At 38.0% G+C, this 24,844-nt stretch overlaps 1 protein-coding gene across 1 annotated transcript in view; it reads left to right on the plus strand.

Moving 5' to 3' along the window:
* The window catches only part of LOC114647185 (S-adenosylmethionine synthase), a 67,210-nt gene extending 42,668 nt beyond the window's left edge, over positions 1 to 24,542 (plus strand). The window contains exons 5-9 of the mRNA XM_028795759.2: positions 1,565 to 1,708; positions 11,027 to 11,245; positions 13,194 to 13,376; positions 15,567 to 15,700; positions 23,130 to 24,542. Of these exons, the coding sequence (XP_028651592.1) occupies positions 1,565 to 1,708; positions 11,027 to 11,245; positions 13,194 to 13,376; positions 15,567 to 15,700; positions 23,130 to 23,232 (783 nt within the window). The 3' untranslated portion in view covers positions 23,233 to 24,542. The remainder of the gene's footprint in view (positions 1 to 1,564; positions 1,709 to 11,026; positions 11,246 to 13,193; positions 13,377 to 15,566; positions 15,701 to 23,129) is intronic.
* Positions 24,543 to 24,844: the final 302 nt, after the last annotated feature.

Consider the following 24,844-nt stretch of genomic DNA (forward strand, 5'->3'; position numbering starts at 1 on the left):
ATCTTCAAGATATTTTAGTCTTTCGGCGAGTCCCCTGACTTTGAGTTTAACCTTTTCCACTGTTTTTCTTAGTGTAAGCCATTCTTGCTTTCAATAAAATATTTGGATTTGAATTCCCTTGTCAATACAGTGCCTGCCCCCTCATGATGTTTTACTATACCGGAAAGACACCAGGGACCACCACTCCTGACATCTCTCTTTCCCCTTGCAATGGGATTTTCAGTCCTTCCAGACCAAAGATCTATTCTACTTATAATATTTTTTAAGTTTACCAGCTAATTACAATATACGCATAAATATTAAAATATATTTGTAACAGGACACAATAAGATCCATAATAAATATTCATTTGGAAAGTGGACAATTTGGACTCATTTATAAAAGTGGAAACCATCAAATTAATTTATGACTTTTCCAGTAAATCAGAACAAAATGAAAATATGGCGAGCAGGTCCTGAATGTTCAGTGTAACACACAGTACTGAATGTCTTACAAAAATGAAAATCAAATAATGCAAACTCTTCAGAGCAAGTTGTAGTATCTGCTACTGTTTCTAGAAGTGTATTTTAAATATAGTGTATAATTAACATGCCAATAAATAATATTTTACAGGAATCTGAGGGTAGCACTGTGTGTTGGTGTGAAAAATAACACATTTTACAGTTTCCAGGACTGAGAGGATGCATGCAAAAAGACTGATGGGATATACTGTATGTAAATACCAAAAATTACCCTCAAACATCCACGTATATAATGTGAGGTTAAAATCGATTGCATGAGGTTGAAACTTAACATAAAATAGTGTAAATAGGTTTGTAAGAGGATAAACTATAAATGCTTGAGATCTTTGTAGTTAAAATGTTATTGTATTTAACTATGTGGTAATGATAAAGTGGTCTCACTGACAAATAACAAATTACCAGTTGTCTGATTTCAGCTGATGCAACTTTTAGGCTGTTCACCAGTACTTTGAGAGGGATTTGAGAGTACATGATAAACACAGTGCTGGATATGTGAGGAAGGCAGTTTGGAAGATGAAAGGGAACATTATGCTGTCAGAGGACCAAAGTAACAGTATTTGATAAGCCTGAAACCTATAAAATGTCCTGCAGGAAAATGGGCACACATCCTACTTAGGCCTCTTAGTGGTGGAAAACTGGGAGCAGACCATGAGTTGTGGTCCCAGCAGTGTGCAGCCTGCCATTGCTGACATCTCCAGGGGTGAGTATTATGTGGTGCACATGTAAAACAAGGTTACTAAGCAAAGGTGCAGTATAAGGGCTTTTTCTTTCTGTTCCCCAATAAAAAGGAACCTAAGAGGCTAGTAAAGTGCCTGCTGTGGACAGTTTCCATGACAAAACACACAGTCACGATCATTGGTACACAAACTAGGATATACACTCGTATGGATTTGACTGCTTATTGCTCCCTTGGCTGTTCACTGCACCTCACTCTGTCAAATGCATAGAGCATAAATCCTGTAAATCACAAGATATGAGAAGTATGCAGAACAGTTTTAACCCCAATTGAGAAAACATTTCCCTCTTAACAATTTATCCTACAGGGCTTGATGTTTGGCTATGCCACTGATGAGACAGAAGAATGTATGCCGCTAACGATCATTCTAGCACACAAGCTTAACTCAAAAATGGCTGAACTGAGACGCAATGGCACCCTTCCTTGGCTCCGTCCTGACTCCAAGACTCAGGTAATGTTGACACTACCTAGTTAATTAGTTAAGTAATTATGTAACAAGCAACATTCATTCATTTTTTTTAAACCGCTTAGTAATGTCTGCAATTTTACTGTTACTGTTGGAAAACAATGATTTGTTTTTTTACTCAGTCTATTTGAGTTGACATAAAATAAATTAATTCATTAGCATGCATTTGACTATTATTTTATTAGTAACACTAACACTACTACCACTACTACAAACAGAGGAAATAGTTGTGATGATCTTGAGGCCTCAATATACAATATTGCTATGACCTTTCCTCAAAACTATTGTCCCTTGTCAAACAAATGTTCTTGAAAATAAATAAATAAATACGTAAATAAATAAATAAAATAAAATAAAAAAGTATGCAGCTGCAGTCTATTCCAGGAATTATCAGGTGTGAAGCTGGAACAACACCCGGACAGGGCACCAGTCCACAGTACTATAAAATACAACTCAATATCCAGTTTAAGTAACCATCTGTAATCACATTGACATTTATCATTTCTTACTGTAACAGTAAAATGAAGGTAAACAGGAAAAAAAGCTTATGTCGATACATAAACTATAGAAATTGTCATTATTTTGTATTGTGTCATACACAAAACACATCATGTCAAGGTGCTCTGCAGAACAAGAGAACAATTTAGTACTGGACAAAATAATGTAATGTACGAGCATTTAATTATTAGGAAACAGAAACTACATGTACATGGGTGCAGATCAAAAGTATACCAAAAAATAAATTGCATTTGGCACAGAGGAGTCAGTTAGACAATGAGGCTACAGGTACTGGATGGTCAATTAAAATGTAAGTTGGAAAAGTAATATTTTTAAATCTGGTTTACTGTGACCATTGATGGAAGTTCACCTTGAAATGCAGGAATACAGCTAGATCTAGAAGGTGTCATCAAATTTAAATGAGTGTACAAAATAGTGAATAGGCCAAAGTGACTAGAGGTTAATTGTGTGGCAGGGTGACATGAAGAAAGCAATAGTGAAATGTAATCTGGGGCATTTAAAAGTAAAGTAGAACATTTTTCAAGATAACATGATTCTGTAGAAAGAAGAAAGAGGGATTAAGCCAGTCGAGCAGTCATGTGTTCATCATGCCTATTCTATGCTAGAATGCTAAAATGAGTGCTTTGAATCTGTTGTTTAATAAGAAGATGTCAGGCCTTTTGAGCTGACCTGGAAATTCCACTAGATGTAAATGGTGTATTTTTTGCATTTAGGTTATAATGTTAGCACACATCAATGCATTGGTGTTACTGATGTTCTGCTAGAGAAGAAACTAGCAGAAGAGAAGGAAGAAGGATCACAGGAGACATTTAATCATTAAACTAGTCAATAATGAAAGTGGGAGTTCAAAACAATCTGTCATCAAGCTCAAAACAATAACCCTAACTTGAAGTTAAAGAAGTGTAGCCTAAATTCTTTTGTACCAAAACAATAAATGAAGAATATTTTGTGTGTGTGTGTGAATGTGTTATGAATTTTTTGTGAGTTTTCAGTTATTTGTTGTTAATTTCTGAATTACTTTTAGCAATTAATAATATTTCTGAATATATGAATATTATGCAATATTATTTTATTTATTCATTCTGACGCCTTATTGTTTCCCCTTTTGGGTTATGAGTGAGACCATTTTGTGAAGAGTTGTTTCATGAAGCATTTCACAGCTACTGTATATACAGTAAGATGTGTGGCGGATGGCTGGGGCTCTTACCAGGCAGAAATGCCTCAACATTGGAAGGACTGGGGGAGAGAGCCTGTTCAGGGCATTACCTCTACCAGAGCACTTGGTGGCAGCCCCCCCGGGTGACAGAAGTGCCTCTGACTCCCACGAGGCTCCTTGGGTATTGGAGTTTGGAGTTGCCCTCCTGGGTTCCGTGGATGCTGCCAGGGGGCACTGCAGGAACTGTTGAGCCCTCTTTGGCAGCACTTCTGCCACACCTGCTTTTCAATTGCTATTGTGCTCTTATTTGGAGGGTCTACCCTGCTCATGACCATTAATGAATTACTTTACAGAGATAAAATACATAGAAATATTCATGATTTTCTTTGCAGCATGATGTTATTTCATCCACTAGATGGAAGCAGAATACTGTCCACAGTGTTAATTAGGCTTAAAAATGTAAAGCGGATCATTACGCGTCACCCTGTGTCTGATTTGTGCTTATCCGTAATTGAATTGGGTACCGAGTCATGCTTGGGGTTATCACCAAGTAGGTCAAAATGTTGTGCATTTAATATCTAACATACAGTCAAGACTTTCTAGTCCTGACAATAATTTCTTTTTTTTTTTAACCATCCTTGGCTTCAAAGCCACGTCAACGTCAGAAACTGTCAGTACCTCAATGGTTTGTGGAATTTTTAATAGCAAAAATGAGTAACAATAGCACTCAGCAAATTTCTCCTAAAATACAATATTGTTTATAAGAAACAATGATAACAACTAACAATAGCAATGTTCCCCCAATACCCCACCCTATCCAACCCATAAAATGTTTTACTATTGAAAGAAATTTAAAATATGGAAATGCCTTTTTTAATAAAAAAACTGTGAACCTTGACACCACACATACTGTAATTTGACAATACATCTTAAAATCTCCTTTGCAATTTAACAGTATTTCATTTCTTTAATAAAACATTTAAATAATGAGTACAAGAAGCTGTCATTTTCTTTAATTATGTATCTGTTCAAAAATACCACAAGCTATCAAAAGAAGTCTCTGTTCTGTTTGAGGCACTAAGGATATTAATAATATTGGGGACAAATGGGAAGAGGTTTGGACTGAATTCAATAAAGCTTTGTGAGTTATTTGATTCTGCATTTATGATTTAGAGATTCTTTTCAGATTAGCATCTTAATTGCATATTTTCAGAACACTGCAGCTGTGTGGTGGGTAATTAATAACAGTACACCTGCTTCAGGGAAGGACAAAAATGTAAAAAGTGTTTCTAAGCTTAGATTATCACACTGTAGCCATAAAGGAAAACAAGAATCTGCTCCCAGTTAAAAAGGTGGTATGATACCTACAAACTCAATCATGCATGAACCTGAGGATATCTAAACAGAAAAATGCTTGATGATAAACTTGAACTGCACTTTAGCAAATCAAATACGTTTTATTTATGTAGGAGGGTAGTTTTTAGAGAATCTACAAAATGTCAGAGTCCACTATAACAAGTATAGTATTGATCAGCAAGTCAGAGTCTTCTTTAAAAAGGTGTGTAGTGACTGGATCAAGGAGATATGTGGGTAGCGTAATGTTAACCGAGTAAGTATTCTATAAAGAGCAATTTGGCTTGTCTCAGCAAAGGAGTTTAGTTCACTGTCTTCAGGACATCAGCGTTCAGCTAGGTTTGTTCTTGAGGTCTGTGGTAAACTACGTCTTAAATTATATACTTTATCTGAAAAGAATGCTGTAAAAGCCTCATGTTTAGTTAATGACAGTTTAAACATCCATTCCACTGACTGAGCCCGGTGCAAAAGGCATTCAAAATTTAAAAATACAATTTGTGGATTTCCTGCACTGCTGTTTATAATTTGGAGAAATAGGACCATCTTTTGGATATGATAAATATATTGTATTTGCTAATCTGAGGCTTCAGCATTTCATAGTTAATTATTCATTTACCCTTTCTCCATTTATGCTCAGCCTTACGGCACTCACTTTTGTGTTTCCAGACTGCTTAATTCACTATACTCTACACACTCATCTCGTAGCTGGTGTCTTAACTCCTTGTCATTAGCTGATGAGAACTGTACAGAATTCATCTCCAAGCAAATTGATTATTTTTTTAGATACAAATGTTATCTTCAGAGGTCTCTGCAGGAATACTATGGGAAACTCTAATGGCTTTTTTAAGAATATAGATTATTTAATATCTTTCCCACAAAAAAAAAAAAAATTGGAAACGAAAAAGGCATCAGAACTAATCAATTAAATTACCGGAATAGATCAAGAATATGCCAGGTCTCCAAATGAGGCATTTTATAGGAAAAGACAGGTTTTGCAATCAGAATTTATCCTCTTGACAACTAAAGAAACGGAACAACTCATCTCTGCATCGCGACATTATTACTATGGACACGGAGAGAAGGCCAAGAAGATCTTAGCTCAACAAATCCACAAACAGGAAGTTCAATAACAGAAATTACCAACACATTGACCATAAAAATATAACCCACACATTTAGAGAGTACTATAAGTCCATATATTCAACTCAATTTAAAGAAGATAAGACACAATCTAATGTGTTTTTTGATGCATTACAAATACCACATCTAGATACTCTCAGTGCAGAGAAATTGAATAAACCTCTGACACTTTCAGAATTACTAGAAGCTATAAATTCACTCCAATGTTTGGAAAGCAGCAGGCCTAGATGGATACAGTGGAATTTTATAAAAAAAATAATTCAAATAAGTTAATTCCACTACAATTACCAAGGTTTATAGAAACTAGACACAACAAAATTCGTATTCAAATTTTAGCTGAACATTAATTACCATCTTTCCAAATAAAAATATGGACTTATTACAATAATGATGTTAAGTTCTAGTTCTAGCTAAAAGGATTGAGGAAGTGCTTCCCTATGTAATATAACAAGACCAAACTGGAATTATTAAAGATAGACTGCCTATTCACCACATTGCACAAATGTATATGTGTATGGATCAAACTACTCTATATGAACATTCTTCCCAAGCTTCTATTTCTATTCCCATATACATTAACAAATTGTTCTTTAATAAATTAGATTCTATTATAACCACATTTATTTGAAATTCGAAACATTCACACATCCAAAGGGCGACTCTACAATGACCTGAAGTAGAAGGGAGTATGGCACTACCTAACTTTTAATTTTATTACTGGGCAACAAATATAACGGCCATAAAGACCTGGACATCAAAACAAATTGATGAACATACACAAGCATGGTCTGCAATAGAAATTAAATCTTGATGTACTTCTTTATATGCTCTACTTTGTAATTACAAATTATTGCCACCATACTAATAATCCAATTGTGTATCAATTACTCAGAATATGGGACCAATGTAGAAAGCACTTTAAGACAGAGAAGCTCTTATCTGTTGCAACCTTACATGATAATCACCTTTTTCTACCCTCTCAAACCTACACAGTATTTAATATTTGGAAAACGTTTGGGATTAAAACACCTAGAGATTCAAATATAGATAATGTCTTTGCATCTTATGAACAATTACGCCTCAAATTTAACTTCCCATCAACACAATTTTTCCACTATTTTCAAATCAGAAACTTCACTAAAAGGAACCCACTCAATTTTCCTCATCTCCCACCCATTTCTGTTCAAGAGGCAATACTGATCAGTATCTCAATAATATATAAAAGCATTTTGAAGTCTCTTCCTTTCAAAGATCCCAGGGTATGACGGGGAAAGGATCTTTCACTTAACATCTCTGAAAAGGAGTAGAAGGCAACTATGCATAGAATACATTCCAGCTCCATATGCGCAAAACATTCAATCATCCAACTTGAAATCTTTAATCAAGCACATTTATCTCATTTAAAATTGTTCAAAACATATCCAGATCAAGACTCAACCTGTGAACGTTGTAGTCTAGCTCCAGGCTCACTGGGCCACATGTTTTGGGTGTACACCAACTTAACATCATTCTGGATGAAAATCTCTGAATGCCTATTAGACAGCCTTGGTGTCACAACCACCTCCAACCCATTAACAGCTACAGTATATTTGGTGTACTTCAGGATGGGTTGAAAGCAGAGGAGGACAAATTGATTGTAATTGCCTTTTACCTCATGCTAGCATGCTGACTTATCTTGCTCAACTGGAAGAATCCCAGCCCACCTGTTATAAGTCAGTGGGTAACTGATGTGCTGTATTATTTGAAATTGGAAAAAATCAACTCACTTACAGAATCTGTTCAAAATTTTTTTTAAAAATATGGCAAAATCAAATTAATCAAATCTTAGAATAAGCATTTATATCTGAGAAAAGGACATTCTTCATTCTTTGTTGTTTTCAAAGATTTGCTGTTGTTCTTGCCTCTCCTCTCTCTCTCTCAGGCAGAGGTTGAATTCTGGTTTGTTAAGTTTGACATGACTGTACGGAATGTTTCTTTGTTCAAAATAAAATCAATAAAATTATATATATATAAATATATATATATATATATATAATATATATATATATATATATATATATATATATATATATATATATATATATATATATATATATATATATATATATATATATATATATTGTGAGCAGGGGGGCTGATCGCACCCCTAGAGGATATGGACGCTCCTCTAAAAAATGCTGTTGCGTGATATACTTCCCACGTGGTACTTCGCCCAAACAGCACCTATTGATTTTTGATTGATTGACGGAACTGTCATCTCTGTCTTGCCATGGAGCACGTTTAAACTTTTGAAAAAGAGACAAATGTTTGTTTGCAGTGTTTGAATAAAGTTCCTGTCTCTATAACCTCCTGTGTTTCTGTGCAAATCTGTGACCCAAGCGTGACAAGATATATATATATATATATATATATGTGGGAGAAAACTGGAACAATTCCACATGGACATGGGATGAACATGCAAACTCCATGCAGAGAGGAGCTGGGATGTGAACCCTGGTCTCCGTGTTGTGAGGCAGCAGTGCTACCACTGCACCACCCTGCTTGGTTATCATTGTTTTTAAAAACTATTTCTATATTCAAAGTGACCTGGTACATTCTTTCCCGCTTAGGTACATTGGTACAGTTTGCATTGCTTTCTTTCCCTTTACAAGACAATCAAAATATAAAGAACACATCCTTCTTACAGCAGCAGACACAATTATCAAGATCTGTGGAGTCATAAATTGCCCTCTCAGTACTGTCTAAGCTTTAAAACAAGTAGTCAATCAAATCTAAAATGTACAAAACAGAACAAGTCTGATATATCCTATAAGTTTCATGTCTCAAAACTCCTTATTTTGAAATGCAAATCTAACAGGAAAGTTATGCGAGGAAAGAATTTGTCAGGCATATGCCTGGTGATCACCTTCCTGGCTTTGCTGAGGTAAACAGTATTTAAAAAAATTTTTTATTTTATTATACTTTATTAATCCCGAAGGAAATTACTTGGTTTTTCGCATACCCCTTGGGGTCAGAGTGCAGGGTCAGCCATTGTACAGCGCCTCTGGAGCAATTGCAAGGTTAAGGGCCTTGTTCAAGGGCCCAGCAGAGTAGCATCTTTTTTGGCAGTGACGAGGATTCAAACCGGCAACCTTCGGATTACCAGCGCAGATCCTTAGCCTCAGATGTATCATTAGTATCATGATGAGACAAGAGGGGGCGCTCATGCTAATGGTTTCTCCCTTTCCATATGCAACTCTGAAATGCCATCAGGGCAGGGCAACTGATCTGACCACAGTGCCCAGAGCTAGCTCCTCTTGGCCGAGGTTCTATAAAAACTCAATGGTCCCCAGAGAAGGTGGTCTGCTTTTTGGACCTGAACTTGGCCTGGAGCAAGCTCCTATGCTATTCTAAGTCTCTCCAAGAGGAACACTTTTCTTTTGAACCAGTTAATACGCCATAATTTTCTGTTGTTGGTGCCACTGAGTATGGTTTTTGTTTATTATTTTGTGCCTATTAAATGGGGACACCCGGGTGGTACCCCAAAATTTCAAAGAAGCTTGTGCAATTCTGTCCTCCCAGTCATAAATTAAACAAAATAAGAAACTGGACGTCATCATCTACCATGTCCGTTGCATAAACCTAAGGTACTTTTTAAGTTTTTCTTTAGTTCTGATGACCTCTATTGTTTAATTTCAATTTACATTATTGTATATTCATTTTTATATTTTGCATCTCCATTTTCACTTTAGTGAATAGCTGTACATGGAGTAACCAAAGTTTATCTCTACATGAAGTATAAATAGGTCCTTACCCAATAGCTGTGGGCAGCAGCACTCAGGACATGTTGTCTCATGAGCTCAAATGTGGCAGGAACATTGCACAATCCAAATGTTATTGCAGAAAAAAAATGCCACATTATTTGTAGTTACTATTTATTACCCCCATGGATTCCAGCAGGCAGTCCATTTTGTTTATGTTGGAAATGTGAAGTTTTTTACCACACCCACACACACAGAGAAGATACAAAAAAACGCAAAAAAGGGTTTCAACTAAAAGAGCTTTCAGCCCTTAAATACACTAAGCTCACACTGATCCACGACAGACCTTCCACTTCTGTCTCAACCAAACAGTCCTGTGATTCACACAAGCAAAGCTCAAAAACAAACCTCCTACCTTGATAATCTTAACGAATGTTATGTCAGCCTAGGATGTTATTATCACTCTTTTTAGTGCTTTTCATGTCATGCTGCAGCTTCTTACAATTTATTATTCTGAAAATACTATAATCGATTAATTCTTTTTATACAATGCCTTTCACTCCCATCTACAGTAACAAGCTTTCCTGACTGCTTATTCTGCTGTCTTCCCAGAACAGTAGAAAACAGAATTATGTTGTGTTCAAAGCAACTCCATCTACAGTAATCATTACAGTCAGTCAGTCATTATCCATCCAACCATCCATCCATTTTCCAACCCGCTGAATCCGAACACAGGGTCACGGGGGTCTGCTGGAGCCAATCCCAGCCAGCACAGGGCACAAGGCAGGAACAAATCCCGGGCAGGGTGCCAGCCCACCACAGGGCACACACACATGCACACCCACACACCAAGCACACACTAGGGACACTTTAGGATCACCAATGCACCTATCCTGCATGTCTTTGGACTGTGAGAAGAAACCCACACAGACACGGGGAGAACATGCAAGCTCCAAAGCAGGTAGAACCCGTAATCATTACATTTGTTTCATATTCTTGAAAAGCTAAGTTCAAGCATATGGATATGCATACAGATTTCCCAGTTAGCATCCTATTTCATCCTCATTTGGCATCACTCTGTGATAAACAAAAATTATCTTGCATATTTTGTTTTTTTAAATTCAGTATTAACACTTCAGCATGCAGCACTTGCTTGGAGTCCTAGTGTAGGTCAGATCATGAGGCCATGCAGGACGCAGTCCAGCTGCTGAGTTACTGGGCCACACTACCTGTTTGAACAATCTTGGCCGATATGCTGTGATTTTGGATCATCCTGAGGAAATGGTCATACATCCATTCATTTTATGTATCCTCATTAACTATTAACACTGAAATACGCAAAATGAGTATGATGTCATTAAAACAGCACATTTCTGTTTTTCATTCACCATGCAGGTAACAGTTCAATATGTTCAAGACAAGGGAGCGGTGATACCAAAACGAGTCCACACAGTAGTCATCTCTGCACAGCATGATGATGGAATAAAGCTGCAGGACATGCAGAATGCTCTGAGAGAGCAAGTGATTAAAGCAGTGATTCCTGCCAAATATCTGGACGAGAAAACAATCTACCATCTCCAACCAAGTGGACGCTTTGTCATTGGGGGACCTCAGGTAAGGGCAAATTTAACAGCTTTGCCATAATGAACCCACGCAAATACAATGCATTTTCCAAGGCCTGAAAAAGTTTAACAGAGAGATGTCACGAAGATGATCATGAGCTGGTAACTGCCTGACTTGTAGGCAATATCCAAAACCATGCTTTTGTTTGATGAAGTATCTGACACAGTAGAGGTTAAGCTTCCAAATAATAAATTGGAATTACACACAAAACAGTCTGCAGATTTCATATTAAAACCTTTCAGAAGAGTAGCCAACAGGGAAGGTGGGATGAAACAATGTCCTATGTATCCCAAAACTGAAAAGACATCACAGCTTGAACTGAAAAAACACAGAAAGCTTTACTAGCCTAACCATAAACATTATAACAAGAGTGAAAATATGGTGTAAGACCTCTAACAAATAAAATGATACAGAGTAATTCAGCCTCACAGACAAATACACTTTTTCATTCACTCTGGCTATGAGTTATTTTGCTTTTTCACTTTCATGCGGGTTTGCAGAAGTTTCACGCTCTGTGCATTCATACAGTATACTGGTTGCACTGCTGGCTTATACCCTACAGCACTGTACCACAGACTTCTGCACAGCACACCACTTTTTAATGTTGTGTATGTTTATACCCAAAATGATTAGCAGAGTAACATTCGTAAATAAAAGACGATTCAAACATTTGCTAAAAGCATCAGATTCCATGTCAATACTGCATGATCATAATTTATAGCTAAATGAGATACAGTAGAAGGATGGCAAATTCAATTGTCAGTGGTCTGTAGACTACTAGTAGTTCAGGGAGCATGAAGAATCAATATCATACATGAACTGGTCATCAGAGTCCTAACTTAACCCATAAGTCTTTGGGATGTGGTAGAGAAGACTTTACTCGCCCTCTGTCTTCAATACAAGATCTCAGCAAAATATTTATTCAATTTCAGATGAAAATAAGTATTGAGAAGTTGCATAACCTTGTCATGACAAATACAAGCTGTAATCAGAGCGAAAGATGGTTCAATGAAATTTAAAGTGTTGCAACTTTTTTTTCTTGGCCAGGTGGTGTATGTGCAGCTACATATAACTCTATCTGATTCATTTAATCTTTATACTAATATCTTTTAAAATTTGTGTTATTGTAGTTTTGCTGTTTGGCCCCATATGTGAAATTATAAACCAGGCCTGTTCTAAGGTCTTTGTAACCACTAGTTTACACATTCCTCTACTAACCTATAGATACACAAAACTTCTAAAGTGTTCATACGTATAAATAAAGTTATCATTAAAGTACATTTAAAAATATTGTTGAGTATATTTTGTAAACTTCAACAAAAAATGTTTGCTAATGTTTACTGTACAGCCCTCTGACTAGCAACAGATCTATCTATCAGATAGTGCCTTTTCTATCTGTCTATCTGTCTATCATATAGTGCCTTGTCTATCTGTCTATCATATAGTGCCTTGTCTATCTGTCTATCTGTCTATCATATAGTGCCTTTTCTATCTGTCTATCATATAGTGCCTTGTCTATCCATCTATCTGTCTATCATATAGTGCCTTGTCTATCTGTCTAAACATATAGTGCCTTGTCTATCTGTCTATCATATAGTACCTTGTCTATCTGTCTATCTGTCTATCATATAGTGCCTTTTCTATCTGTCTATCATATAGTGCCTTGTCTATCTGTCTATCATATAATGCCTTGTCTATCTGTCTATCTGTCTATCATGTAGTGCCTTGTCTATCTGTCTATCATATAGTGCCTTTCTATCTGTCTATCATGTAGTGCCTTGTCTATCTGTCTATCATGTAGTGCCTTGACTATCTGTCTGTCATGTAGTGCTCTCTCTCTCTCTCTCTCTCTCTCTCTCTCTCTCTCTCTCTAAATGGCAAAACAGGCTGTGGCAATCTCCAAATGCAAGTCTGTCAGCACCATTTCACATATTTACAGGGAGATGCTGGTGTAACTGGAAGGAAGATCATTGTGGATACGTATGGAGGCTGGGGTGCCCATGGAGGTGGCGCCTTCTCAGGGAAGGATTACACCAAGGTGGACCGGTCTGCTGCATATGCAGCTCGCTGGGTGGCAAAATCATTGGTTAAAGCAAAACTGTGCAGAAGGGTCCTAGTTCAAGTAAGTAGTTGCTTCTTACAGCATGGATATAATCATGTTTATTTTTATTATTTAGTTATCTTATACTGCGGTGGGCTAGAGCCCTGCCTAGGGTTTGTTTCCTGCCTTGTGCCCTGTGCTGGCTGGGATTGGCTCCAGCAGAACCCCATGACCCTGTAGTTAGGATATAGCGGGGTTGGATAATGGGTGGATGGATGGATGGAGTTATCTTATACAGCTTAACAATTATATAGTTAAAATAACAGAACAATCCTAAATCTGCTTAAATCAATTCAAGGTGGGGTGGGGGTGGTGAAGGGGAGCACAAAACCTATCCTTGGTTCAAGGCAGCAGCAGAGCCAGACAGGGTGCCAGTCCTCTGCAGGGCACACTCACGCACTCAATCCAACTCACTCATACTGTGCCAGACTGAGTTGCCAGTTAACCTGAACTGCATGAGTTTGGGATGTGTAAATAAAATAGGAATACCAAGTGAAAAATGAGAATGAAATATAATTAATAAGTAAATAATAATGAGTATTAAGCTAAAGCTAATAGACAGCAGAGAAGCATGCACAGGGGCAACAAAAATCCAAAATTCACCATCACCAAGTATCTTGACTGGCTTTGTAGCTCTGCAGTGAAGCCGTTAGACAATAAACCACCAAGTCGGCAGGTCATTGTGTGATTTACTGAGTGATTCAAATCAAATCACTTAACTTGTTTGCGCTTAAAGTGTTAAATATACATGTCTGTGTTCACAAAATGCCTTTGACTAGTAAAAAGTAAAAAATATATTAAAACACTGTCTAAAAGAAGGTTAGCACTGACAGTCTAACTTGTCTTTTTTATGTTAGATAGGCAGCAAGCACAAGGTCCAAGCTCCACAAATATCTGCAGTAGATATATTAAAGTTCAGTTTAACTTGTGATAAAAAATACTTTTCATCAGTGATATACTGAATTAGTTACCTTAATGTGAAAAGACTAATTTGTATAGCATTAAAAATCACCAAACTCAGGTATTAAATAATTTTTATGTTTAACAACAATCAATTTACATAAATTTTTAAAACTTGTAAGAGATATGAAAGTATTTATAGGCATTTATGACTGACATATACAACAAATGAAACTGCACGGTGAAGTTTATCAAGGTACTGTATATAGTAAATTTATGATACGAACAGCACTTAAAGAAACCATCTTAGAAACAAATATTAATTTAACATAAATGTAAACTTGTCCTGCCGTATTACATTGGTAGGCAGAGAAATGGATTAGCAAATACAGTATTTATTTTTAAGAGCCTGTGTTTTAGTTTTTCACTTCAGAACCATTTTGCACCAGTTGTTTTACTCTGACATACAGTAGGTTGTGACTGCACAGTAATCAATAAGGCTTATGAAAGAAATAGCATTGTCCAGTGTCCCTTTTAAAATATTGTTATATTGCAGTCCGTAATATTGGCTTTTAAATATTTTTCTTTAATTTAACTGAAGCAAAGAGGAAAAACAAATTAATAAAACTGCTCAGCAGGCAAAATCGCCAAGTACGAACAAATCACATTCTGCTGAAAGTGACAGCAGAAGCAAATGAAAATTAAAATGAATTCTTAAAATAAAGTGTTAATCACAACAAGCTTCACTGTAATTAACTGATACAAGAAATGCATTTTCATTCCAGTATATCACATTGTAATTTTATTGCAGTTTATTTCCTTAGCTTTGAAACCTGAACTAAGCCATATTCCAAGAAAATCAATCAAAAGCAATGAACTGTTTAGTTACCTCGAGTATTGCATTACTGCAATTGGTGTGGGTCTGTGTCCAACAATGGACCGGTGCCTGCCTTGAGTGCAGTGGTGCTGGGATAGGCACTTACAGTAAACCCTACAAACTTGAACAAAATATGTAGGATAAAAGCTGAGTGACTGAAGATAACATAACAAGCACATCTTTGACATATAGAAGAAAAACCAGAGTACTTGTAGAAAGTGAGAATGCTTTCAAAGAAACGCAGAGAGGGTCAGCAGGTCAGGATCTAATACCATACTGTGTGCCTACTTCAAAAGGGCTGATCTCAGTGACTAGTGGCATAAAGCAGTAATGGGTAGAAAAGTAAATCACACCTTTGATATGAAATAGTTACTAGTAAAGAACATAACGTTTATTCACGAAAAATGTTCAAAAAAGAATATTTCCTTTTTAAGGTCTCCTATGCTATTGGAGTTTCACATCCTCTGTCGATATCAATGTTCACTTATGGATCCTCAGAAAAAACAGAAAAAGAACTGTTGGACATTGTACACAAAAACTTTGACCTCCGACCCGGGGTCATTGTCAGGTAAATATGCCATTTTTTTCAAACAAAGTTGAAAAATCTTTAGGTAGAAAATGTTTCACTTTTCTCATTTGTCAATTATCAAAACATTTTTTGCTAATTTACCTTACAAGAAATGCTAGACTGGCAACTTGAAACCTGAAAATGCAACATGTGACTTTAATCTTTGATTATATGAACTTAAGGGTGTGACCACAAGGGGGTGCCATTGAGCCCCAAACCCCAGACACAACCACACTGACACAAGTCCTGGTTCAAATATTATAAATGGTTTATTCTTACAACTGCCTTCTGGCATAAACCAAACAGCACAATTCTTCTTCTCACTTCCTTTCTGTCCTTCCACTCCACCAGGCAAGCTTTGTCCTTCTCCTCTCCCAACTCCGACTCGCATGGATGAGGAGGAGAGGCTCCATTTATCTTAGACCCGGGAGTACTTCTGGTGCCAGGGCATAGCCCGTAGAAAGCACTTCTGGGTCAAATGCAAGTTCCAAAGAGTGGGGATCATGTATCTTGGTAAGGGATTGGAATCCATCCTGATTTGGATGCCCCAAATGCCTGCTATCCATAATACTAAGACTAACCCCTATCCCCAAAGGCACTCAACTGAGCTTTCTAGGGCAAGGTGGCCAGTTTAACAATGTGTACACTATTCAACAAGATGTTATAATCACCATAATGTTCATGACTTCTGTCTGAAATAGAAAAACAACAGTCAGCAAAGGAAATGTCCAGCCTGTAGTGATCTTTTGCTGCTCCTGGCATCTTGTACGGGAGAGGTCCCCAAACAAAGTCCAATTTCATGACATTCAAAGCATCAAAAGTCCCCCATTGAACGTTTTCTGTGGGTTTGGAAGCAGGAGGGAAAACCAGGCTCAATCATCTGCTTTATGGATTTTGACTCTCTTATTGTATTCCGTGGGTTCATCAGGGCAGGAATAATAGGACAACATGACGCTAGGGGTTCTTTCACTCGAATGTTGGGAAAAAATGACTTTTTAGCATGATCCCCCAATTCATTTTGTGGTACTGGAACAGTCTGGGATACTCTATGAGTAAAAGACAGACCTCTGATTGTCTGTACCTCTTGTTCCTCTTTTTTAGAGGGGACAGCCACATATTTTGTAGGGGTCTGAGTAATTTGGATGCTGGCTTTAATATATTGGCTCTTTTCACTCTGAACTCCCTTTCCGTCTTGGTCTCCTTAGTCTGAGGAGACATTTCTCTGACTGGATGCCCAAGCACTGGAAAATCAACTGTCGCACACTGTTCAAGTGTCAAAACTGCAGCTACTTGGTTCCCGTCACGTACGTCCAGGACCCATTTGCTCTGCATTCCCTTATTCATTACTGCATATTCATTACCTGTGCAGCCAAATCAGATTTAGTCATAAGTCTCATGCCTGCCTGTTTCAGATAGGCTTTCAGTGTCTCCAGTGGTGCACCTGTAGCAAGCTCTGTACTGGTTGTACACGTTCCTCAAGCTCTCATAGACCTAGCCGGCACTAATTTCTCTGGCTCTCATAGTGGGCTTCAGGTGTTCCTTTTTGCTTCTCTGAAGTCAGTTGGTGTGAGTGTGCTTTGTGCATGCCTAATCAGGCCATGCTACTTAGAGGATATAGTTTGGGCAGACACCACATTGACCAGTCTGTTCTGGCTGCATTATTTTTGTTCCAGTTTCCAGACATGATTCCAGGCTGCAGTTATTAAAAGAAGAACATGTATCACTCACCAATTCTTCATTTGTATCTGTATCCGTGGTGTGGTGCAGCAGGATTTGTTGCTCCATTTCTGGGTTGCTGCTTTGGTTTACCCATGGGGCCCCGCATTCTTCCCCATAACTGGTGTCCATCAGTGGGAAATCTTTGTCATAGGGCCTTCTCTTTGCTGTAGGCGTATCACGGACATCTTGCCTAGGTGTAGAAGAATGCAGAAAACAGCAAGCCACTGACTCGCTGTTCAAAGGGAAAAAACAAAAATTGCCGGGTGATTGCTTCCCTGGTTGTTCACAACCCATGGTGAAATGTACCTGGGCAGGTGCTGCGTCTCCTGCTAAGTCCACCAAGCATTGATGAGTTTCTCATCAGAGTAATTAATAATAATAATAATAATAATAATAATAATAATTCATTACATTTATATAGTGCTTTTCTCAGTACTCAAAGCGCTAATTACAAAAATTACAAGTATTCATCTGTCCTTTCAGAGAAGACTTCATCTACTTCTTGTAACTAGGACAGTCTTCCCTCTAAGAGTTTCCAGCACTCAGATGGGCAAACCACAGCAACAGAATGTTTGTGCCCTAAATATCTGCCACCTCTTTTTGCCATTTTCTTCTCCATGGTTATAATATAAGAGTCATACTTACCATGCACCGTGTATGGTTATCTGATGTGGTTTTGGCCAAAAGAAAAAATGTTTAAATGCAGGTTCCTGCCAAGCAGACAGCCAGGAATCCTGATGACTATGCAACTTGTGACCACAAGGGGACACCACTGAGCTTCAAACACCAGACACAACCTCACAGACACAAGTCCCAGTTGCAATAAACATACAGTACTGTGCAAAAGTTTTAGGCAGGTGTGAAAAAATGCTGTAAACAAAGAATGCTTTCAGAAATATAAATAATGATTGTTTATTGTTATCAATTTACAAAATGCAAAGTGAGCGAACAAAAGAAAAATCTAAATCAAATCAATATTTGGTGTTACTACCTTTTGCCTTCAAACCAGCATCAATTCTTATAGGTACACTTGCACAAAGTCAGGGATTTTGTAGGATTATAGTCAGGTGTATGACCAACCAATTATACCAAACAGGTGCTAATGATCATCAATGTCACACGTAGGTTGAAACACAGTCATTAACTGAAACAGAAACAGCTGTGTAGGAGGCTTAAAACTGGGTGAGGAACAGCCAAACTCTGCTAACAAGGTGAGGTTGTGGAAGACAGTTTCATGTCATGGCAAGGTTGAGCACAGCAACAAGACACAAGGTAGTTATACTGCATCAGCAAGGTCTCTCCCAGACAAAGAGTTCAAAGCAGACTGGGGTTTCAAGATGTGCTGTTCAAGCTCTTTTGAAGAAGCACAAAGAAACGGGCAACGTTGAGGATCATAGATACAGTGGTCGGCCAAGGAAACTCAGTGCAGCAGATGAAAGACACATCAAGTTTATTACCCTTCAAAATCGGAAGATGTCCAGCAGTGCCATCAGCTCAGAACTGGCAGAAACCAGTGGGACCCAGGTACACCCATCTACTGTCCGGAGAAGTCTGGCCAGAAGTGGTCTTCATGGAAGAGTTGCAGCCAAAAAGCCATACCTCCAACGTGGAAACAAGGCCAAGCGACTCAAGTATGCATGGAAACATAGGAACTGGGTTGCAGAAAAATGGCAGCAGGTGCTCTGGACTGATGAGTCAAAATTTGAAATATTTGGCTGTAGCAGAAGACAGTTTGTTCGTCGAAGGGCTGGAGAGCGGTACAATAATGAGTGTCTGCAGGCAACACTGAAGCATGGTGGAGGTTCCTTGAACGTTTGGGGCTGCATTTCTGCAAATGGAGTTGGAGATTTGGTCAGGATTAATGGTGTTCTCAATGCTGAGAACAGGCAGATACTCACCCATCATGCAATACCATCAGGGAGGCGTATGATTGGCCCCAAATTTATTCTGCAGCAGGACAATGACCCCAAACATACAGCCAAAGTCATTAAGAACTATCTTCAGCGTAAAGAAGAACAAGAAGTCCTGGAAGTGATGGTATGGCCCCCACAGAGCCCTGATCTCAACATCATCGAGTGTGTCTGGAATTACATGAAGAGACAGAAGGATGTGAGGAAGCCTACATCCGCAGAAGATCTGTGGTTAGTTCTCCAAGATGTTTGGAACAACCTACCAGCCGAGTTCCTTCAAAACCTGTGTGCAAGTGTACCTAGAAGAATTGATACTGTTTTGAAGGCAAAGGGTGGTCACATCAAATATTGATTTGATTTAGATTTCTCTTTTGTTCATTCACTGCATTTTGTTGATTGATGAAAATAAATGATTAACACTTCCATCTTTGAAAGCATTCTTTGTTTACAGCATTTTTTCACACCTGCCTAAAATGTTTGCACAGTACTGTATAAAGACTGGAAAATGGGCATAACCAAACACAGAACAGTTCTTCTTCTCTCTTTCTCCTTCCACTCCTCCAGGAGAGCCTTGTCCTTCTTCTCTGCTGACTCTGACCAAACTGGATGAGGTCTAGTGGCTCCTTTTATCTTAGACCCAGGAGTACTTACGGTGCCAGGGCATAGCCCGTAGAAAGCACTTCTGTGTCAAATGGAATTTCCAAAGAGTAGGGATCATGTATCCCTTATCCTTGCAGCATCCCCTTGTGGCACCCATGGAACCTGACAAGGCTGCTCTATCGGAGTCCAGTTCCCGACAAACCTTGCAGGTATCTGCAGTGGTAGCGTCGCTCAGGAAAGCTGTCATCTAGAGTGCCAGTGGGGCCAGTAGCCTTGCCAGGTTGTCTCCTCCTGTCCTTCCATCCTACTTGCCTCTTGGCTAAGTAAGGGATTGGAACTCATCCCAACCAGGAAGCCCACACATGTGTGCTGTCCATCAAAAGATAAAATGCCATAATTGCGTATTTATATTACTGTAAGTCAGTTGAAAAGAACAGTAGGAAGATTGAGTGTCTACCTACATTATATGGGCTTGGCCCTTCCACATCAGCCTTAGTACAGTGAGGCACAAAATCAACAAGGTGTTGAAAAAGCAGGTGTCTGTACCCTTAGGGTTACATAGATGACATGAAGGCATGTACCTGACAGTTAGTCACTTTACTTATATGAAGGATCTATGGTTTGCTAATCATACTCCACTCCACTGTAGCGTAAATAGCAAAACTGCACTGTTGATACAAGCAGGATGAATCCATGCAGTATCATCAACCTCCTTTCAACATACATCAGGACATCAAACCAGATTATGTCTTCCATTTCTCAAGTATTTTGGTTCTTAGCCCACTGAAATTTCAGTGTTTCACTTTTTATTACCAGGAGTAGGATATCAGTTCCTGTACTTGACTAATAATTTTATGTCTGTATCTGCCTGAGTGCAGTCAATGTCAGCCTCCAACAGACACTTTTATAAGTAATTTGATTCTGCTAGCTGGTTAACTTTGGGTGGTGACCAATTCACAATCTCCCCATTGTCTTGTGTGAAAACCATGGTGTGTGTAGTGCTGTAAATGATAAACTTGTGCTATGCATCTGCCATTCAATATCATGCCATGTTCAAAGCCACTTGTATCTTTGGTCTTGCCTACACCCCCTCTGCATATGTACTGTACATGCATGAACAATCTTTTCAAGCTGCCTAGCTGCTTTAAGCAGCAGAGTCTGCACATGTAAAGTTGTCTTCATTGCTGTTGAACATTTGTACTTAATAAGTGGTGACATGGTATATAGATAAAGAAAATGGGATTTTAAAAGACTACATTGTGGAGTGAGCAGCTGGTACACTATTAAAAGTATACAGTGCATCCGGAAAATATTCACAGTGCATCACTTTTTCCACATTTTGTTATGTTACAGCCTTATCCCAAATCCTCAGAATTCTACACACAACACCCCATAATGACAACGTGAAAAAAGTTTACTTGAGGTTTTTGCAAATTTATTAAAAATAAAAAAACTGAGAAATCCCATGTACATAAGTATTCACAGCCTTTGCTCAATACTTTGTCGATGCACCTTTGGCAGCAATTACAGCCTCAAGTCTTTTTGAATATGATGCCACAAGCTTGGCACACCTATCCTTGGCCAGTTTCGCCCATTCCTCTTTGCAGCACCTCTCAAGCTCCATCAGGTTGGATGGGAAGCGTCGGTGCACAGCCATTTTAAGATCTCTCCAGAGATGTTCAATCGGATTCAAGTCTGGGCTCTGGCTGGGCCACTCAAGGACATTCACAGAGTTGTCCTGAAGCCACTCCTTTGATATCTTGGCTGTGTGCTTAGGGTCGTTGTCCTGCTGAAAGATGAACTGTCGCCCCAGTCTGAGGACAAGAGCGCTCTGGAGCAGGTTTTCATCCAGGGTGTCTCTGTACATTGCTGCAGTCGTCTTTCCCTTTATCCTGACTAGTCTCCCAGTCTCTGCCACTGAAAAACATCCCCACAGCATGATGCTGCCACCACAATGCTTCACTGTAGGGATGGTATTGGTCTGGTGATGAGCGGTGCCTGGTTTCCTCCAAACGTGACGCCTGGCATTCACACCAAAGAGTTCAATGTTTGTCTCATCAGACCAGAGAATTTTCTTTCTCATGGTCTGAGAGTCCTTCAGGTGCCTTTTGGCAAACTCCAGGCGGGCTGTCATGTGCCTTTTACTAAGGAGTGGCTTCAGTCTGGCCACTCTACCATACAGGTCTGATTGGTGGATTGCTGCAGAGATGGTTGTCCTTCTGGAAGTTTCTCCTCTCTCCACAGAGGACCTCTGGAGCTCTGACAGAGTGACCATCAGGTTCTTGGTCACCTCCTTGACTAAGGCCCTTCTCCCCCGATCGCTCAGTTTAGATGGCCGGTCAGCTATAGGAAGGGTCCTGGTGGTTTCGAACTTCTTTCACTGTCGGATGATGGAGGCCACTGTGCTCATTGGGACCTTCAAAGCAGCAGAAATTTTTCTGTAACCTTCCCCAGATTTGAGCCTTGAGACAATCCTGTCTCGGAGGTCTACAGACAATTCCTTTGACTTCATGCTTGGTTTATGCTCTGACATGAACTGTCAACTGTGGGACCTTATATAGACAGGTGTGTGCCTTTCCAAATCATGTCCAGTCAACTGAATTTACCACAGGTGGACTCCAATGAAGCTGCAGAAACATCTCAAGGATGATCAGGGGAAACAGGATGCACCTGAGCTCAATTTTGAGCTTCATGGCAAAGGCTGCGAATACTTATGTACATGTGATTTCTCAGTTTTTTTATTTTTAATAAATTTGCAAAAATCTCAAGTAAACTTTTTTCATGTTGTCATTATGGGGTGTTGTGTGTAGAATTCTGAGGGAAAAAATGAATTTAATCCATTTTGGAATAAGGCTGTAACATAACAAAATGTGGAAAAAGTGATGCGCTGTGAATACTTTTCGGATGGACTGTATTATACAAGAAATGAACAAACATAGTAAATTTTTCCAATAATGGAAGGAAGCTTCAGTATTTAAAACTGCAATTAGAACTGATTTGATATTTAAGACAAGTAACGTGTCCTGCATTCCTGTGACTCAAGTGAAATATAAATTATGTTAGGAGTACAAACCCTACCTCCAGATTGCAGTGACACAAAACATTTGTGAACAAATTGTGCTATACTGTATATAATGAATCTTATTACAATAAATTTTAGATTTCAACTCATTTGCTATTTACATATTTTATGTTTCTAGGGACCTGGAACTGAAGCAACCAATCTACCAAAGCACAGCATGTTATGGACATTTTGGCAGAGATGATTTTCCTTGGGAGAAACCTAAAAATCTTAAACTCTAAGATGTTAATTTTTTGCAACTGAAAGAGATACTTTAGTTGTTAACAATACCTTCAGAAAGGCAAGTTTGAGTGGTGGTAAAAAAATTAGTTACAGAAAGTGATTAGTGATAAAAAGTAGAAGATTATGGTATATATACTGCTTAATCATTTTTAATGCATCTTTCAAGATTTTTTATGACAATGTGAACAAGTCTTACAGAACAAGGTTTTCTATAATCCTGTGAAGATGTCTGGAGAATCAATCAGGCTTCCCACGTTACATTTCATAATGAGTGCTCTCACATTAAGCTTTATGATTCAATCAATACTGTGAAATGAAGAACTGTTTCTATTTTTTCTTATATTGTCTAAATTAATTTTTTTATTATCTACGAAACGTCCAGCAGGAATAATTTGCTTGACTGTGCCAAGCACAATACAAATCGTTCAATGGTGCTGCTCTTCTCGTTGACAGATATTTAATCTTTTGTAAATAAAAAATAACCAAAAACCAAATGCAATATTTGTTTCAATAATATGCTAGTTTTCCTCAACAATACATCAAAAAGTAATTGCTGCTATTATACATAAATAAACTGTAAGGTTATAGGAATATATAATACTGAAAAAGAGGAGGGTGGATTCATTTAGAAATTCAGTGTTTGGAAACTTCCTGCACCTTTAATCCACCTTTAAAATGCAATCACAAAGAAAATAAGGCCACTATTAAAGAAATACTCAGACAGAAGGCAGGTTTGATTGTCTTTAACAATGTTTAAAGGGCTAAAGTAACAACTGGAATTTTAGAAAATGAAATTTTGCTACTGATAAAAAAGAGATGGATGTTTATCATTTTCTTTGTGTTGCCGGCTTTGAAATACTGATGTTAGTATCAAGTCCTTATTTATAGATGAATGGCTCATCACCGAGGCATGAATCATAAAGCAGGGAAAAACCTAAATGTTAATAAAAGATTGTATTTCTACAATATGTCTGACAAATTCTTATAAACATTAACTTTATTTACATACACCAGATCATGACTAGGACTACTGGACATGAATTATGTGAAGAAGGAATTTGTTCTTGGTGATCAAGTAGCAACAAATGTGATTGCAAATATTTATGTTTTTGATTTGTTATCCAAAGATATTGTTATGTATAATGGTAATGTACTGCTGCCTTTGTTTGTACATTTTTTATCAGTACTACTCATCAACACCACTGTCATGTTTTATTTTGTATTAAAAATGTAATTATTTAACAGATAAAGGACCATACCTTACTACCAATTAATAAAGATGGCATCAATCAAGCAGATGGCAAATTAATTTCATGTCTTAGTTCTAATTTTTCCATTCCAGTATACAATACCAAAGGATGCTCCTGCTCTGTGTATTTTGATACAATACATCAAAAGTACACTAAACATGCAGCAGAAATGTTAGTAATAAAAATTAAGAAGCATAAATATAAACAATATACAATAATAAAAATATACAGTAAGTACAATAACAAATGTCTGCCAAGTTGTTTCACTTGTTACAAGGAGGAACATGTTGGAATAATGTTGGACAAAGTCTACAGAGAAGAATTTTCAGCCAAGGTGAGACAAAGGCTACATAAAGATGAT

Source organism: Erpetoichthys calabaricus, chromosome 2 (genome assembly GCF_900747795.2).
Source record: "Erpetoichthys calabaricus chromosome 2, fErpCal1.3, whole genome shotgun sequence".
Lineage (NCBI taxonomy): Eukaryota > Metazoa > Chordata > Cladistia > Polypteriformes > Polypteridae > Erpetoichthys > Erpetoichthys calabaricus.